Genomic DNA, 17,244 nt, shown 5'->3' with positions numbered 1-17,244 from the left:
TTTCTCGTAAGCTAGCACATGGTCTCCTGGGCATGGGTCCCAGATGGGCATTAAGGACTGCTGTCTCTGTCGAGGGCTACTGCTTGGAGTGGAATCTGGGGAACAGCTGGATCAGGGTCAGTCGCTATGTCAGCTCCCATTTCTTGAGCATTTAACGACGTGCCAGGCGCTGAGATAAGCCCTTTTACACATTATCTCACATGGGCTGTGTCTGTGTTTCTCCAACAACGTTCCAACTTGAACATCCTAATGCTTATATCTCCTGGGAGTTCATGGAACGCTTCTGGAGGCTTTTCCCTCTGGATTTACGCAAGAACTTTCTCAATCTACAGGGGTCTGCCCTGTTCCTAAATAGCAGGGGGTGACAGAGAGCTGGATCGGCCCATTAGCACTGTTCTCGGTGCTGCCACCAGGTGCCGCTGTTGAATATGGGTTCTGCTCTGTTGCAGGACACTGCACTTGCAGCAGAGTGTTTTCTGCTCTAGATTCCCTGCACCTGCTACAAAGGGGCCTTGACCTCAGATACAAGATCCCACCTTTGTTGGCTTCTAATCACATGCTCAGTCATGGCTCAGCGTTGCCTCTGTAGTGTGGAGGCGCAGTATGGATGGGCTTCCTGCGTCACCTGCACACAGTGCCTGGACCACTTCTCCCCTCAGGCTCCTAGACACACACGATGAGGCCAGGCCACCAGCCCAGACAACTCTATTCCTCATGTCACATTCACTCAGGGTCACGTCGTCTTAGCAGTCCTTGGTCAGGGGATGCTTTATCCAAACAGGTGTCCCTAACTTTGGATCTCAAGGAGAAAGAGCCTGCTAGTTCTCCCTCTTCCAGAAATATGTGAGTTCCTTATCTGAGCTGTGTGTCCCGAGGAGGAACAGACTGTCATGGTTGGGAATTCAGACTCTGGAGTTGGGCAGACCAGGATTTCATTTTGTTTCTTTTCTTTTCAAGATTTTATTTATTCATGAGAGAGGCAGAGAGGCAGAGACACAGCCAGAGGGAGAAGCAGGCTCCCTGCAGGGAACCTAATGCAGGACTCAATTCCAGGACCCCGGATCATGATCTGAGCCAAAGGCAGATGCTTGACCACTGAGCCACACAGGTGTCCCCAGTCCCCAGACCAGGGTTTCAATCCCAGCTGTATCACTTACCGGCTGTGTGACCTTAGGAAAGTCATGTTCTTCTCTGGCCCTGAATTTCTCTGTAAAGTGAGTGCCATAATAATAACAACTGTGATCCCTACAGTTGTCAGAAGATGAAATGAGATCATGGTGCTTGGTGCAATAAAGAGCAGCTGTATTTGCCTTTGATGATGCTAATACAAATACCATCATGTTTATGCCAACTGTCCACAGGCCCCCATCACCAATGAAGAATTAGAGCCCTGGGACCCTGAGGTTTGGGGATGGGGGGGCTCCTGTGTGCATGTTCCCCTTTGGAAGCTGTACTGTTGCTTTGTTCGTGCCCCAGGACTCTCCTCCACAAGGACCTCCAGGCACTCACGGACTCCATGTATGCCAACCTCCGCACTGTCCTGCTGGGTGACACCACAGAAGCCGGCAGTGGCTGGCATGAGATAAGTCTCCTGGATTTCTCCTACAGCTGCCTGCTTAGGTGAGCCATTGGGCCCCCCCACCACCTCCTGGAGTGGTCCCCAGTACTCCGGACCTGGGTCAGCCATTGAGAGTGGCCACGGGAATCAGGAGGGCTTTGTGAGTGGGGCACTCAGAGCAAAGTCTGCAAGATGACCTTTTGTATCTGGGACCCCAGGTGTTCACCTGGCTTAATCGAGGAGCTGGAAAGGAGGCATAAGTTAGGAAGAGGGGGCCTTGCCGGCTGTCCGGAGATGGAGGAACAGAACCAGGTTTCAGGGACCGTCTTGTGCTGTGGTTTCCAAACCTTGGACCTCACAGACCAGGAAAACAAAATGTTTGGGAGACCAACCCAGGATGTTAAGTTTTTATCAGATCTTGTAAACTTAGATTAAAAACTGCACTACCCAATGTGTCTCCCTTCGGCGGTGGCAGACGTGGTCCTTGGCACCAGGCACACAGCAGGGGAAAGAGAATGACCCGGGATTCACAGAGCTGACGCCAGTCAGAGAGACAGATGATAAACCAATAAGTGAAGATGAGTATGCCAGAGAGTGACAGATATGGCCGCAGAGATGAGCAGATGGGGTGATAGCACCTCGGGGGCTCTTTTCACCAGACTGGAAAGGCCCCGGCCTCAGAGTTGGGGGCTGGCTACAAATGCCCACCATGCCAGGATTGTAGGCAAAGGAGCCAGCAGGTGCAGAGTGGCTGGAGGGCCAGCGTGGCTGAGCGCAGCCAGCCCAGGTGGTGGGGTTAAGATGAGGTCAGAGCGGTTGGCGTAAACCAGGCCTCATGGAGCCTCAAGGCCATAAAAGGCTTTAGAAATTATTCTAAGTGAGATGAGGGATACTAGGGGTTTGAATAGGAGGTGTGACCTGATTGAACTTGGGTCTAAAGCTTCTTTGGCTGTGGATGGAGACTAGCCTTGGGCAGGGGGTGGTGACCAGAGAGACGATGGGCTTGTTAGGAGGCTGTTGATGTTGCTTGGGAGAGAGAACAGGAGCCTGAGCCAGGAGGTGACAGGGAGATGGCAACAAAGGGGTAGCTCTGGAGGACAGAGCTGACAGGCCCTGCTGAGGATTTGATGGGGGCAGGAGTGGTGGCGGGAGACAACAGGCAGGACAGCCCACCGATTTCTGGTGGTGCCGTTAACCAGCATTTCAGAAACCAAAGCCCATTTCAACTGCTTTAAAAAAAAATTAGAGACACAGTATCAGAATAAACAATGGGCATTCACTGACAGAGGGGACACAGGTACGTTTATGACACCTTCCTGTGTGCTCACGTGTAGGCTCAATGTGTGTGAACGCATTTCACCCTCACAACAGCTCTGAGAGGCTGGAACTTTATAAACCCGATTTAACAGATAAGAAACTGAGGCTTGGACTGCTTCAGGCATTTGCCCAGAGGCCCAGCATTGGGGTCATGGAGGGGCTGGCTGTAGAGTCTACACTATTTTTTTTTTTTAAGATTTTATTTATTGATCAATTTGAGAGAGCGTGCGCGCGCAACTGAGGGAGGGTCAGAGGGAGAGAAAGATTCTCAAGGAGACTCCATGCTCAGCATGAAGCCTGATGCTGGGCTTGATCCCATGATCCTGAGATCATGACCTGAGCCGAAATCTAGAGTCGGTTGCCCAACTGACTGGACCACCCAGGCACCCTACAGAGCCTACGCTTTCAAACGTGACCCTTGATGTGTTAAGTGGTCCACATTTTTCTCATGTCACCCAGGTGCAAACACCCCCGAGGGCTGTAATTTGTCTGGGTGATGCTGGCCTGGCCCACCCTGTCGTTGTGGGAGGTGGAGACTGAGGTTCAGAGAGAAGCAGCTGAAACCACACAGTAAGGTCACAGTAGGGCATCTCCCATTTCTCTCGTTCCAATCACCCTACGTCCTTGTGTGAGGAAAGAAGTCAGAGAGGAGGCTGTGGTATCGGAAGGAGTGGGGACAATGTGGTGGCAGCCGAGTCAGTTTACAGCCATGGTAACAGCAGCGTGTGTACATCGGGGTGAGGGTGGGGGTGTCACTTGTAAATGGGTCTTTGTGTCTTCAGGATCTGAGGCCTGGGCTGGAGCTTGTTTCCTGGCCTGGTGGACTTGGGCCTTTTTAGTTCCATTTCTAGCCCCTGAGATAGGAAGGGAATGAACGAGTTGGATGATGGAAGGTGCAGGTTTGTGTGGCCACAAACCATGAGATGCTACCCTTTAAGCCTTCCAACCTGTCCTGTGGCACCTCTGCCTCACTCAGAGTCCCATCTAGAGTTCTAACCCTGGCTACAGGATCCGGCATGATCTGCCCCAGCCTAGCACACTCCCCGCAAGGCCTTTACGCATTCTGTTCCCTTGCCCAAGAATGCTGTTCCCTACATGTCTCCGTGGCTCTCGCCTCACTTCATTCATGTGTCAAGTGATACCCCTCCTTAGAGAAGCCTTTTTTTTTTTTTTTAAGATTTTATGTATTTATTAGAGAGCATAAGCGGGGGAGCTGCAGGCAGAGGGGAAGCAGGGTCCCCACTGAGCAGAGAACCCTATGTGGGGCTCAGTCCCAGGACCCCAGGATCATGACCTGGGCCCAAGGCAGATGCTTAAGCTACTGAGCCATCCAGGCACCCCCCAGAGGCCTCTCCCAACACCTCGTTTAACAGGATAGCCCCCTCTCTTTACCCAGCTCTGTGCCACCTTTATTTTTCTTCCTGGCTCCTAGCACCACCTATAGGTCATGTGGTGTTGGTGATTTATTCTGTCTTCTGCCCTGTTTTACATCACTTTGATATGCAGGTGCCACAGCGTGAAACTTATGGCCTTGTTGGGTTTTATTGTTTTTTTTAATGGCTTATTTTTCTTTGCTTATTTTGGTAGAAATATATATACAAGGAAATGGTTCTCTGCTTTAAGGAAAACCCTGGTGCCAGTGGGACCAGAGAACACAGGCCCAGCTGATGCGGCTGGTTCCTAGATAAGGGGGCAACTGTGGCTCACAGCTGCCCAGGATTGCCAGGTGGGACTGCAGGCTCTCGGGGGACCAGATTCTCTCCTTTTCCAAGATGAGATGGGGGAGGGGAGTTCGGATTTTGTGTGGTTTTCCCAGTCATTCAGTTTGTTTATAGGAAAACTTTATTGACCAAACAAAACATGTTGGTGGACTGAATCCAGTGGATGGGTTGCACCTTTACAACTCTGCCGTAAGGAACCTGGGGTCCCTGGTGTGGAGAACGGGCCCCCGGGACCTGGTGTGACTGGAGGGGCGGGGGACATGGACGATGAGGAGGCCTGGGTATGACCCCGGGAGGTTCAGCTGTTCAAAGGAAGGGTTGCTGTGTCCATGCAGTGAGGTGAGCAGGTCGTGAGCTCTCCATCTCTGGGATGTGGAAGCCAGGCTGGGTGAGGGAAGGATGCAGGGACACATGAGACAGTAGGAGACTGGGTGACTGTGCTCAAAATCATGAGCACCCTATAGTTTCTCCCAAGTCAAACCATCAATCCATCTGCCCACCCTTCCTCTCTCCCAGCCAGCCGGCCATACACTCTCCTATCCCTCCATCGTCTACCCCTCCATCGTCTACCCCTCCATTGTCTACCCTTCCATTGTCTATCGCTCCATCATCTATCCCTCCATCTATCCTTCTGTCATCTCTCCTTCCACCTCTGCCTCCATCATCTCTCCCATCTCTCCCTCGATCATGCATCCCTCTATCCCTCCATCTCTCCCTCTACCTCTCCCTCCCTCATCTCTCCCTCCATCATCTATCCCTCCATCATCTCCCTCCATCATTTCCCTCCATCATCTCCCTCCATCATTTCCCTCCATCATCTCCCTCCATCTATCCCTCCATCTATCCCTCCATCGAACATTGGTTGAAGATGTGCCAGGAGCCTGCCCTGCGCAGATGAGGGATGGAGTGGGACTAGACAGGCCTCTCTTGGCTCTCGCCCCCCCCACCCACCCCTTCCACCTGCTCCTCCTCTGGAAAGTCCTCCTGGGAGATGCAGGAACGAGGAGAAGCTGATGGGGGATGGATCAGGGCTCTGTTGGTATCTCTGCTGAGGTCCAGTCCCTCCCACCACATGGAAAGAGTGAAAGCTTGTGGTTTTTCTCCCAGGACTGAGTCCAGAGGGGCTGGGCTTTTGGAGCATTTTCAAGTGGCTGGTGGTGAAAACATTTTCGTTAAGAGCATTCCTGTGGGTATCGCGTGTGTGCGTGTGTGCGCACGCGGGTAGGAGGGCTCATTCTTCTCGTGTGTTTCCTCCTTTGTCCAGGATGCCAGGATGCCAGGCCCTGTCCTCGCTGCTCAGACCCCTCAGGGCCCTTCAGGCTCAGCCCCACCTTCTCCACATTGCCACCCAGCCCCCTTCCGTGCCCTCTGTGACTGGCCCTGCCAACCCCCTGGCTGCTCCCGTCCTGTCCCCTCACATTCCAGCTCCAGTGCCTGGACCAGCAACACCTGGCAGCTCTCTGACCAGACCACGCTTGCCTCGTTGGCTCTGAGCCTGTGCCCAGGTCATGCCCTCAGCCTGCACCCCTTCCTTTTCCCCTTCTCCCTGCTCAGCTCAGACCCTGCCTCCTCCAGGGAGCCTGCCCTGACTCCCTCTCCAGGAGCAGTAGCCTCTTTTCCTGATTGGTGCCTTCATCTTGCCCTGCTGTCCCCTCAGCCACTCTGTTCTGGCCTCACCAGCCTCCTTGCAGCTCTTCAACACTGCATCTCCTTCCTGGCTCAGGATCTTGCCCTGAGCCCCTTCTCTCTGCTCTTTGTACTCTGAGCTCCTCCCTACCTTTCATCCCTCCCATGCCCACTCCCACACCCTGCATTCCAGCCAGCTTTGTTTGTGTGCATCCCTGAGCACCAGCTGATATGTTTACTTACCTCTATGGACTGTTTTCTGTGTCCACCCAAGAAGGGCCACTCCCTGAGGGCTTGAGGCCCTGCCTCGGCTGCTCTGGGAGAGTTTCTCCAGGAGCATCCAAGAAGGAGTCCCTGACCCACTGTTTGCCACCTGCAGAGCTGGCTACCTGACTCTGTATGGAGTGGAAGCTCTGCCACGTACCCACGAGAGCCAGGCCCAGGACCGTGCCCACTCAGCTGATGTCTTCCATACCTTCCGCCAGCTAGACCTGCTTCTCCCCAAACTGGCACGTGGCTCCCTGTCAGCAGGTAAGCACCATGGGGGCCATAATGGGTGGTGGGTCAGACAGAGGGACTCAGAGGGGAAGCCCATACTCCAGCTGAAGGATCACAGACAACCTAGGATGGAGGATGTTCTCTTGCCCTGGGAAGCAGTGAGATCCCTGTCACTGGTCAGGGGCAGGGCTCGGGCCAGAGCTGGGGTTCCTGGTGGGTATGGCACATCTGCAGTAGGGCCTGCAGACCTTATTGTGTGTTATTTTTCTTCTATTTTTAAAGATTTTTATTACTTTTTTTTTCCTGAGGTATAATTTTTATCAGAAAAGCACACAGGTCCTAAGTGCATAGCTGAGAGGTAAATCTAAATGCTTCAGGTCTTTTCCCAGTCAATATCCACCTGACAGAGGGAGCCACTGTACAGATTCCTTTCACCTCAGATTAGTTTACCTTTCTTCAACTTCCCATAAATAGAATCATACAGAGTGTGCCCTTCTGTGTCTGGCTTCTGTCATTCAGCTTCTTGTCTGTCAACTTCGGCTAGGTTGCCATATGTATTAGTAGTCTGTTTTTGTTGTGGCATAGCATTTTGTTAGAGTGATGTACCATAATTTGTTTATCTGTCCCCTGGTTGATGGATGTCTGGGTCATTCCCAGTTTGGAGCTATTGTGAATTAGGCTGTTCTTGTCCGTGTCTTTTGTGGCACACATGTCCTCCTTTCTCTTAGTTATCAGCCCTCTGCTCTTATGACATTGATCTTGCACACTGAAGGAATTGTTCTGCCCCTTGGCATGTTCATGGAACCCCATATCTAGAGTATATCCACTTGGGTTTGTGAAAATCCACTCCATTTTAAAAACTTTTTAAAAAGGATTTTATTTATTTACTCATGAGAGACAGAGAGAGAGAGAGGCAGAGACACAGACAGAGGGAGAAGCAGGCTCTCCAAGGGGAGCCTGATGTGGGACTCGATCCCTGGACTCTGGGATCATGCTCTGAGCCGAAGGCAGACACTCAACTGCTGAGCCACCCAGGCATCCCCACCCCATTTATTTTTGTGGCTACAGAGTGGGACTCAGTATTGGTAAAGAGATTGTTGCAGGATTCAGAGCATGGGGCCATGGGATCCATTGGGCCACACTGATTTCTGGCTACTGTGTCTCAAACTTCCCTAGTGAGAAGAATCCTTTGGGACCCTTGTTAATGATACAAGCCCCCCACGGGCAGCCTGGTTGGCTCAGTGGTTTAGCGCCGCCTTTGGCCCAGGTCATGATCCTAGAGACCTGGGATTGAGTCCCACATCGGGCTCCCTGCATGGAGCCTGCTTCTCCCTCTGCCTGTGCCTCTGCCTCTCTCTCTGTGTGTCTCTCATGAATAAAATAAAATATTTACAAAAAAAAAAAAAAAGCCCCCAAGCCCCATCCTGGTCTAGTTGAATCCGAGTCTCCAGGGAGGCCAGGAAATTCCATGTATGACAAATGTTGCAGGAAGCTTTAAAAATAATGTGTGTCCTGGATTCAGACACTTGCAGCAAAACCTAGATTCAAGTCCCACTGTGGGGCTTCTGGGCTGAAGACTTTGGGCAAGTTACTTCTTTTTGCCCCAGGCCCTTTCTCTGGAGGGGCAGTTAGAGACAGACTGTGATTAGGACAGACTCAGCTCAGATGGCTTAAGGTGGTTTACTGGATCCTATCTAGTGTCCCTGTGCCTCAGTCATGTCATCTGTAAAATGGGGAGAACAATAGGATCTTCCTACAGGGTGACTCTTAGGAATGAATGAGGTAATGAGAAAAAAAACCCTTTTCTGTTGAGCACTTTCTATAGCCAGACACTAGGTTAAGTTTGGTTTCATTCAGCAACTCGTCACCCATTTCATTTATGTATTTTTAAAAAACTATAACGTATTAGATTGTTTAAATTAAGAAACATTCTTGGGACACCTGGGTGGCTCAGGTGGTTAACTGTCTGCCTTCAGCTCAGGTCATGATCCCAGAGTCCTGGGATAGAGCCCTGCATCAGGCTCCCTGCTCACTGGGGACTCTGCTTCTCTCTCTCCCCCTTCCTTGTTTGTGCTCTCTCTCTCAAATAAATAAAATCTTTTTTTTTTTTTTTAAAGAAAAACACTCTTGTGGTTAACAATTCAAAGATATAGACAGTAAGAGTAATAATACTCTTCCAAGCCCAATTTCCTGTGGAAACCAGTGTTAACATGATGGTATATATCCCTTCACAGTTTTGTAGGAATACTGTGTTTTACAGATAGAGACAAATATACATATCTCGAGTGTCACTATGTGTACTTTAGAAAGGATTATGTCTATTATCTGCAACTTGATTTTTTTTTGACCTAACATTATAGCTGTGTATTCTTCTCCGTCAGTACAATTGTCTTCTAGCAGTGTTAGCCAATGCAATTAGATAAGAGAAATCAATTACTGGGATAAGAATCGGTCGAGAAGATGTAAAACTCTCCCTGTTTGCCAAAGATCTGCTGCTATGCTGGGAAAACCCCAGTTTTCCCCCCCATGATAAAGCTAACTCAAGCAAAAAAGACTCTAGCAAAGTAGAAGGATATAAAATCAATACACAGAAGAATTGAAACATCTTTGGAGCTCTTGCTTGCCAGCGTCTAAGCAGTCATCCCCCTCCAGTGGATATCTATAATTGTTTCCTCGTGTGTGTGTGTGTGTGTGTGTGTGTGTGTGTCTATTATACTATTTCATTGTACTTGTATCTTTTCTACCATCTGGTGATTTTATTCCTCTCTGACAGTTTCCTGGAAGTGGGTTTGCAAAGTCAAAGGGCATACACATTAAAATTCTTGTTAGGGGCTTCCACATCATTTCCAAAACCATGGAGCAATTCATACGCCTGCCTGAAGGGCGGGAGTTTGCTCATTCCCCACCAGATGTTATCAGCCTTTCTGTTTGTTTGCCAATCTGATGGGCAGAGGCGGATAACTTGTTGTTTTAATTTGCATTTCCCCACAACCTTGTCAACAAGCAGTTATCAGCCTTTAAAACCTTGCCAATCTGATGGACAAAAAAAAAAGGCATCTGGCTTTATGGGCAGTACCCTAACCACTGTGATAAAACAGCTCTTGGTGTTTCACCAGCTGTTTGCTTTTCCTCTCTGTGAGTTGCCTCTTAATCCTTTTAGAGACAGGTCCTTGTCTTATTGAATCCTGCTACCAAGGGCTAGAAGGTTGGCATTATTAGACCCGTTTTGCAAGTAAGGAAACAGGCTCAGAGAGGTGAAGTCATTTGTCAAGGACGCACAGTTGGTAGGTGGCAGGCCCAGCAAAATGAAAACTTGGTCTGATTGCAAAATCCTGTGTTTAAAGCACCTGACAAGGCATCTGACACATCCCAGCACCAGTTGCTTCTTCAAGAAAGAGTGGTTTCTCTGTGGCCCCTTCCTCTGCACAGACCCTCCCAAGGACCCTGGGTCATTCAGGGAGCGGCCCTGGGCTGGGTAGAGGAAGGCTGCATTTCCCGGTATGGGCAGCAGGTGGCAGTGTCGGGGAAGGTTTCTCATCTTTGGCTGGAGGCTGGCGGACGAAGCCACCCCCAGACTTTTTTGGGCTAGTGAGAGTGCCGCCTCTTTGGAAGAGCGATATAACAGAACCCATAAAAACAGAAATGCCGGTTCCTTTGATCCTGAACTTCCGCTACTGGGAATTATCCTACAGCAATGCTTGCACGTGTCTAGCGATGCACAAAGATATTCATAACCTCAAGTGCTGCAGACAGCCTAAATGTTCACCAGTAGGGACTGATGGAATAAATTATGCATTCACATAAAGGCAAACTGTGCAACCATAAAGCGGAACGGGATAAACTGCTATAGGATGAAATGTCTTATGAAAATGGTGCAGAAGAGTGGTATATTGTGGGGTATTTTATTTTAATTTTTTCCAGTTTTATTGGGCTACACATGACACAGTATACGTTTAAGGGATACAGCATAATGACTTATATATATTGTGAAATGAGCACCAAAATAGTTTAGTTAACATCTATTTTTTTTAAGAATGTAGGAACATGTATAGATTTTTGCTTCTGAAGAGGCTGAGATGGGATGAAGATGCCCATTTGAACTCTTAGAGTTGCTTTCTTATTTTTTTTGTGTGTGTGTGTGCATTATTCCTCCTCCACTATTAAAGATAGAAACATAATTTTTAAAAATATTTTATTGATTTATTCATGAGAGAGACACACACACAGAGAGAGAGAGAGAGAGAGAGGCAGAGACACAGGCAGAGGGAGAAGCAGGCTCCATGCAGGGAGCCTGATGTGGGACTCAATCCCGTGTCTCCAGGATCAGGCCCTATGCTGAAGGCGGTGCTAACCTGCTGAGCCACCCGGGCGCCTGGTGGAAACATATTTTAAAAGAATATTGGCCCTTTGGGGAACCCTTAGGTCACGGAGTCTGGTACTTCTCATACAGAAGGGAATTGGGGGCAGTTAAATAGAGCCCTAAGCTAAATATTCTGGAACGTTTGTTTTACTGGATTATTTGGGAGGGGTATAGGTATATTTTCTCTGAATATTGTTTAGGGTAGAAAGGCATTCTTATGTTAAAGAATCACAGAGTCTAATGCAAAAACCTAATACATCTTAAAGGGAAAACACAAGACTTTAAAGATATGTCCCTCCCTAGACTGTGCCCCCAGGTTCCTAGGGAACAGATGGGCTTCTGAAGAAAAACTTGAGAGGTACTCAAGTCTGGGCTCCTTGTTTTACAGATGGGGAGACTGAGGCCCAGAGGTAGACAGGGCTTCAGCCAAGGCCACACAGCGTGGGAGGGCTGGGATTTGAAACTGCGGTGCCATTTACTAGTTACACAGTCCTGGCAGTTCTGATTGACAACACTGAGTCATTACACTGGGGCCGATAATGTCTTATAATAATGGCAAGAGCAGAACAAGCATAACTTACCAAGCCCCTTCCAGTACCAAGTGTGTTCTGTGTTTTTATATCCTCCTAATGAGCTAGGTTGCCTTCATTTTATAGATGGGGAAACTGAGACTCAGAGATCCAAATTATTTGCACAAGATCATCTTTCTAGGAAGGTGCAGAGCTAGGATTTCTACCTGGGTCTCCCTGGCTGCAAACTCGTGTCCTTTATTTCACAAATTATTATTATCATTTTCTGATTATAGAAACAGTACATGCATATATTCTCCATGGACTAACAGTTTGCTAACATTCATTGGCTTTAATAAGATAACTAGTGTTTATTAGGCCTATGTCCAGCATCACTCTTTGTGCTTTATAGGTTAACACATTCAATTCCTACATGACCCCTTGTGTGTTTACAGGTGTGAAAACTGAGGAGTTGAGAGGTGGGGTAGGCTTTGTTGTTGTTGAATCATTAGAGTTCTTTATATATTTTGGATACTAGACCCTTATCAGATCTATGATTTGCAAATATTTTCCCTCATTCTGATGATTATCTTCATACTGCATTGCTTTTTAAAGTCATGCTTACAAGCTTTGTTGACAGTGATATTCAAGGTTTATAGCTGTGCTGTCAGACCTCAAAGAATGCCAGTCATTTCCAAATCTGTGTTCAATTTCTCTGTTTCCTTTAGCTATTTCATCAGATAATCCCGATAAGCATCCAGAATGAGCAGCGGCTGGGGTTGCTTCAACACTTCCGATACCTTCCACTCACCTGTTGAAACCCTCCATGTGCCCAACCCCCCCCCCCCCCATTCTTGCAAGATTGGTCTGTGGTGGGACCTGGGCATCCACAGTTTCAAAGCTCCTGGGTGATTCTCCAGTTTCCCCAAAGTTCAGAAACATAGGAAGATAATGTATTTGATGAACAGTTGGGTTCATTGCTTTAAATTAAGAAGTATATCACCTGAAAAGGTCTAGAGGTTAAAGAAAAGCTTATAGAGCATATTATTTGAAACTGTAACTAAGATGCTTAAAATGTGTGTATATTTTAATATAAGTTTAGCCAATATTTCCCACTCTTTCAAATGCTCTGTAATATGCAGCCCAGTTTAGAAACATTGGGTGGATGGGTCTTCCTGAAACACTGCTTTGTGATTCAAAAAAGCCAACGAGAGAGTTTCTAGTACTTGAGAATTTTGTAACAACCCAAAGCAACATCCACTTTTCCAAGGGGTGATTTCGAAAGAACCAAGTCTTTTATTTGCACATACGTTTGTAAATACACCATCATTTTGTAGCATTAACACGGTGTATAAATAATAAGCATCTGGCTTCACATGCTCAATGGTCTGCTCTCGTGGGCTCATCTGGATCCGTGCATCAGTTTCCACCAGTGCATGGTGCTCCAGAGCAGTGACACACCACTGTTTATTTCACGGTGACTGTCAACGGGTGATCCATAGGCCGAAGCTGGCCTTAGAGATGCATTTGTGGCCTGCACAGTGATTAACGTTTCTTGCTCAGATACTAACCTTAGAAGACATGGGAAGATTCTGCATGAACATCTGGATTTTCATCTTCTTCTGAAAACTCAGTTTCTCTGGCCATGCTGGGCCAAGGTGCTCTATCGAGGTCCACGGGGCTGAGAAGAGGCCACCCCACCCTTTCCCCATGGCCCCTTCTTGGCCCTCCTCCCTCATTTACTTTCCCTGCCTTCCCTGGTAGTCAGTGTGAAACCCCTAGATCCATCTGTCCCTTCTTGGTGTCTGTTAGGTTATTTCCCAGTGTCTCCTGAATGCAGCTGTGCTAAGTCTGCTCATAGGGTCTCCACATGCATGCTCGGGCTGGCATCGCTTGGGATTTGAAGAGAGGAAGAGAGGATGCTGCTCAGTGTCTTGTATTCCTTCCCCTACTGTGTAAGAAACACCATTCACTGAAGGCATACTGATTGAGTATAGACTGTGGGCCAGGTGCTGGAGACACAGAGCAAAATAAAACAGACAGCGTTGCTCACTCCTGTCCACTGGGGGAGAGACAGGTGGTAACAGGTCAGCATTTAAAGACCTTCCCCAGAGCCTCTTTCCCTGCCCCCAGGAGTGACTCCTGGAAGACCGTTGGCCTTAGGGGACATAGGGCTGGGAGGCCCTGACTTGAGGGTGGCCCCATAACTCCCACCGTCTGTGCTCTGCCCCTGTAGGGGATAAGGACCAAGCGTGCAGAGTCAAAGGTCGCTTGTGGAAGCTGTTGTCACCAGCCAGGCTGGCTACACGGGCCCACCGGAGCAACTGGCTGGAGAGTTACCTGCTGTACCTGGAGGAGATGGGCGTCTCGGCAGACATGCAGGCCCGGGCTCTAGTGCTGCAGCTCTGGGCCACACAGGTGGGCATGGGTGCATGACCGGATGGGGGTCCACAGGTGTGGTTGTGCATGTGAGTGCATGCGTGTCTGCCTGTGTGTGCTGTCGGGCACACCCACGTCTGTGCGTATGAGTGTGCATGTGTGCGTATGTGCATTTGTGAGCGTTGGTCCACATGAGCATGGGGGTGGGTATGTGAACATAGAGACCCAGCTGTATGCCCGGTTCCCTGACTTTCCAAACTGTCAGACCGTTATCATCAAAAGGATCGCTTATTCAGTATTCATTTTCTTTTAATTTGGAAAAATGTCAAACTTAAGAGCTGTGTGAATAGTTTAACAAACATGTATATAGACCTCAACTTGATTTCCCAGTTTTGAACATTTGACCACATGTGCTTTCTCTCTCTCCCTCCTCCTCTTCTCTCTGTCCTATGATTATTTTACTGAATCATTTGCAAATAAGTTGCAGACATCATGGCTCTTTAACCCTAATTACTTGAGTGTAAGTTCCTAGGAGCAAGAATTTTCCCTTCTGCGACACAGGACAATGATTACATTCAGGACAATTAACCTAGATGCAGGATCAGCCTGTAATCGGCAGTCCCTATTTCAGTCTTGCCAATTGTCCCAGTAATGTCCTTTATGGCTCGGCTTGGTCCGACATCAGTCCAGGATCACACGGTACATTCAGTCATTCTGTCTTTTGGGTTTTCTTTAATATGGAGCAGCTTCTGTGCCTCTCATTGTTTTTCATGACCTTGACATTTTTGAAGTATGCAGAACAGTCATTTTGAAGAATTATTTAAAAGTTCCTTTGAGAACTTACCATAGGCCTCAAAGACCTGCTTTTGTTGCTTGTGTTTTAGCTGGCTATGGGGAGGGGGAGGGGGAGGGGGCAGACAGTCACAGAAACACATACAGGCTGATTTAAATGTGGATATGCAGGATGTAAAATAGAGTCACAAATAGATCCTAGAGGTCCACTGGAGCCAAGGTGGTTGGGGAGGCTTCTCTGAGGAGATATTTGGCTGATAAGAAAGAGCTGAAGTTGGGAGCTTGGTGGGAATGTGGGAATAGAGCCTTCTGGTGTGGAAAGGCCCTGAGGTTGTATCGTACCCAGTGTTTGAGCAATAGCAGGGAGTTGAGTGTGGCTGAAGCAGAGTAAGGGGCAAGGGGCTGGGAGCAAGGGAGGAGATCGTGGGGAGCATGTGGGTCCCAGTAAGTAAGGACTTGGGATTCTTCTCTGGGTGAGGTGGGAGCCCTGGGAGGGTTCTAAGCAGAGGAGGGACAGGATCTGAGGAGCAAAGGCAGAAGCAGGGATGCCAATGAGGAGACAGTGGTGGTAAGACCAGGTGCTGGCCATGGAGGTGATGGGGAAGTAGATGGATTCTAGAAACAGAGAAGACAGGCCAATGGATGTGGTAATGGACCGGATATCGGAGTGAGAGAAAGGGGACTCACGATGCAGGATGCGGCTTCTCGAGACCTGGTTCCTGTCCATTCCTGGACCCCAGAGTCCCACCCCTTCTCTTGGCCCCTCCCCAGCAGTGACAGCTGCACAGACTGACGTTTCTGGGTACTTCCCTTCCCATCGACTTGCAGCTTATTTTTAGTTTTCTCTCAGAGCCATTAACTGTCCTTGCAGGCAAAGGCTGGCAAGGGGCAAGGGCTGGGTTTAATCAGCAGGTGGAGCCCCATTAGTGCCTAATAACATATTTATGGGCAGAGACTTGGAGTTCTAATCTGCCCCCAGAATCCATTGCAGAATGACCTCTGTCAGCAGAACTGGATGCTGGCTTGGGGGCTTGAGTGGCAGAAAGTCTAGGGAACAACTTTTGGCGGGGCTGGGAGAACTGAGCACGACTTGGGGACAGGACATCCTCTGACTGTGAGTCGTTGGCAACGTGCAGAATTCAGGCAGGTGGGGAGACACTTCGAGAGCTTGAGTCTTAAGAACAGGAGCAAGATAGTAGCCCCATAGTTTCAGGCAGGCGCAAGCTCTGTGATCAACCTGCCTGCCTTTGAATCTTGACTGTGCCACTCCCTGGCAAACTAGTCACTTAAATTCTTGGTGCCTCAGTTTACTCAACAGTGAAATGAAGACAGCAGTCCCTTCCTCAAGGCATTGTGACAAGGAAGAGAGGAAGGGATGATATAAAGCCTGTAACCATGCCCAGAGATAACTTGAGCTCAGGAGACATGTTCAACAAATACTTAGCGAGGGCCCACTGTGTGCTGGGCACCATTCTAGAACCTGGGGATAAAGAGCAGTGAGCAGACCAAAGATCCCTGCTCTTACGGAGCTGATATTCTGGGAGAAGACCATTGATAAACAAGTAAGCATATAAAATATAGTCAAGTTGCAAAAAGAATCGATAAAGAAGGGGAAAGAATAGCAGAGGAGAATGGGGAAGGGCTACTTTATATAGGGTGGTCAAGGAAGGCCTGGAAAGGGACAGAGTGGGGAGCCATATAGATACATAGGATGAGGACATCTGAGCAGGGGGTACAGCAAGTGCAAAGGTCCTGAGGTGGGGATGAGGGTGATGTGGTAGAGAGACAGCAGGTGGCAGACCAGGCAGGGCCCTGTGAGCTTTGGGGAGGACTTTGGCTTTTACTCTGAGAAAGGAATTCTTTGAGAGCTCTGAACAGAGGAGCAACATGGCCTGCCATCTGCTTTAGAGGGATCATTCTGGCTACATTACTGAGAATCGGCTGTAGACGGAGAAGTGGAGGCAGGGAGACCAGAGACAAGGCCACTGCAATATCCAGGCAAGAGAGGATGGTGCTGGACCAGGGTAGGCGCAGAGGTCCAGAGGGAGAATGAGTGCATTCTGGACACATTTCTAGGTAGAGCCAACAGGATTTGCTGCTTGGCGGGACATTGAGAGAGGGCACCAACGAGGATGCCTCCAGGTTTTGGTCTGGGCAACAGGAAGGATGAAGATGCTGAAACAGATGAGCAAGGTGGTAGAAGGGGCAAGCCTGGGGGAGGAGGTCAGAGGGCTGGTTTCGGGTGTCCTGAGTTTGAAACTGAGAACTGTGTGGAGGGATAGGGGGTACACCTGGAGTAAGGAAGAATCTAGAGTTGAGGGTGCAGGTCCAGGAGGGAGATGTGCATTTGGGAGTTGTCAGGGTAGGAGTGGGGTTGGCAGCCACTGGACTGGAGACCGTCGGGGCTCGAGTGGATGGAGAAGGGGCCAAGCCCTGGGCCTCTCCAGCCGTGGGGGTCGGGAAGATGGGGAGGAGTCCACACAG

The 17,244-nt window shown here is 49.1% G+C and overlaps 1 protein-coding gene across 1 annotated transcript in view; it reads left to right on the top strand.

Moving 5' to 3' along the window:
• Positions 1-17,244, top strand: part of PTGIS (prostaglandin I2 synthase) — a 40,159-nt gene that overhangs the window by 10,785 nt on the left and 12,130 nt on the right. Inside the window, exons 4-6 of the mRNA XM_072801394.1 lie at positions 1,477-1,620; positions 6,602-6,753; positions 13,826-14,007. Coding sequence (XP_072657495.1) covers positions 1,477-1,620; positions 6,602-6,753; positions 13,826-14,007 — 478 coding nt within the window. The remainder of the gene's footprint in view (positions 1-1,476; positions 1,621-6,601; positions 6,754-13,825; positions 14,008-17,244) is intronic.

This window comes from Canis lupus, chromosome 26, assembly GCF_048164855.1.
Source record: "Canis lupus baileyi chromosome 26, mCanLup2.hap1, whole genome shotgun sequence".
NCBI lineage: Eukaryota > Metazoa > Chordata > Mammalia > Carnivora > Canidae > Canis > Canis lupus.
The sequence above is the reverse complement of the archived record's forward strand: the minus strand, read 5'-3'. Positions and strand labels throughout refer to the sequence as shown.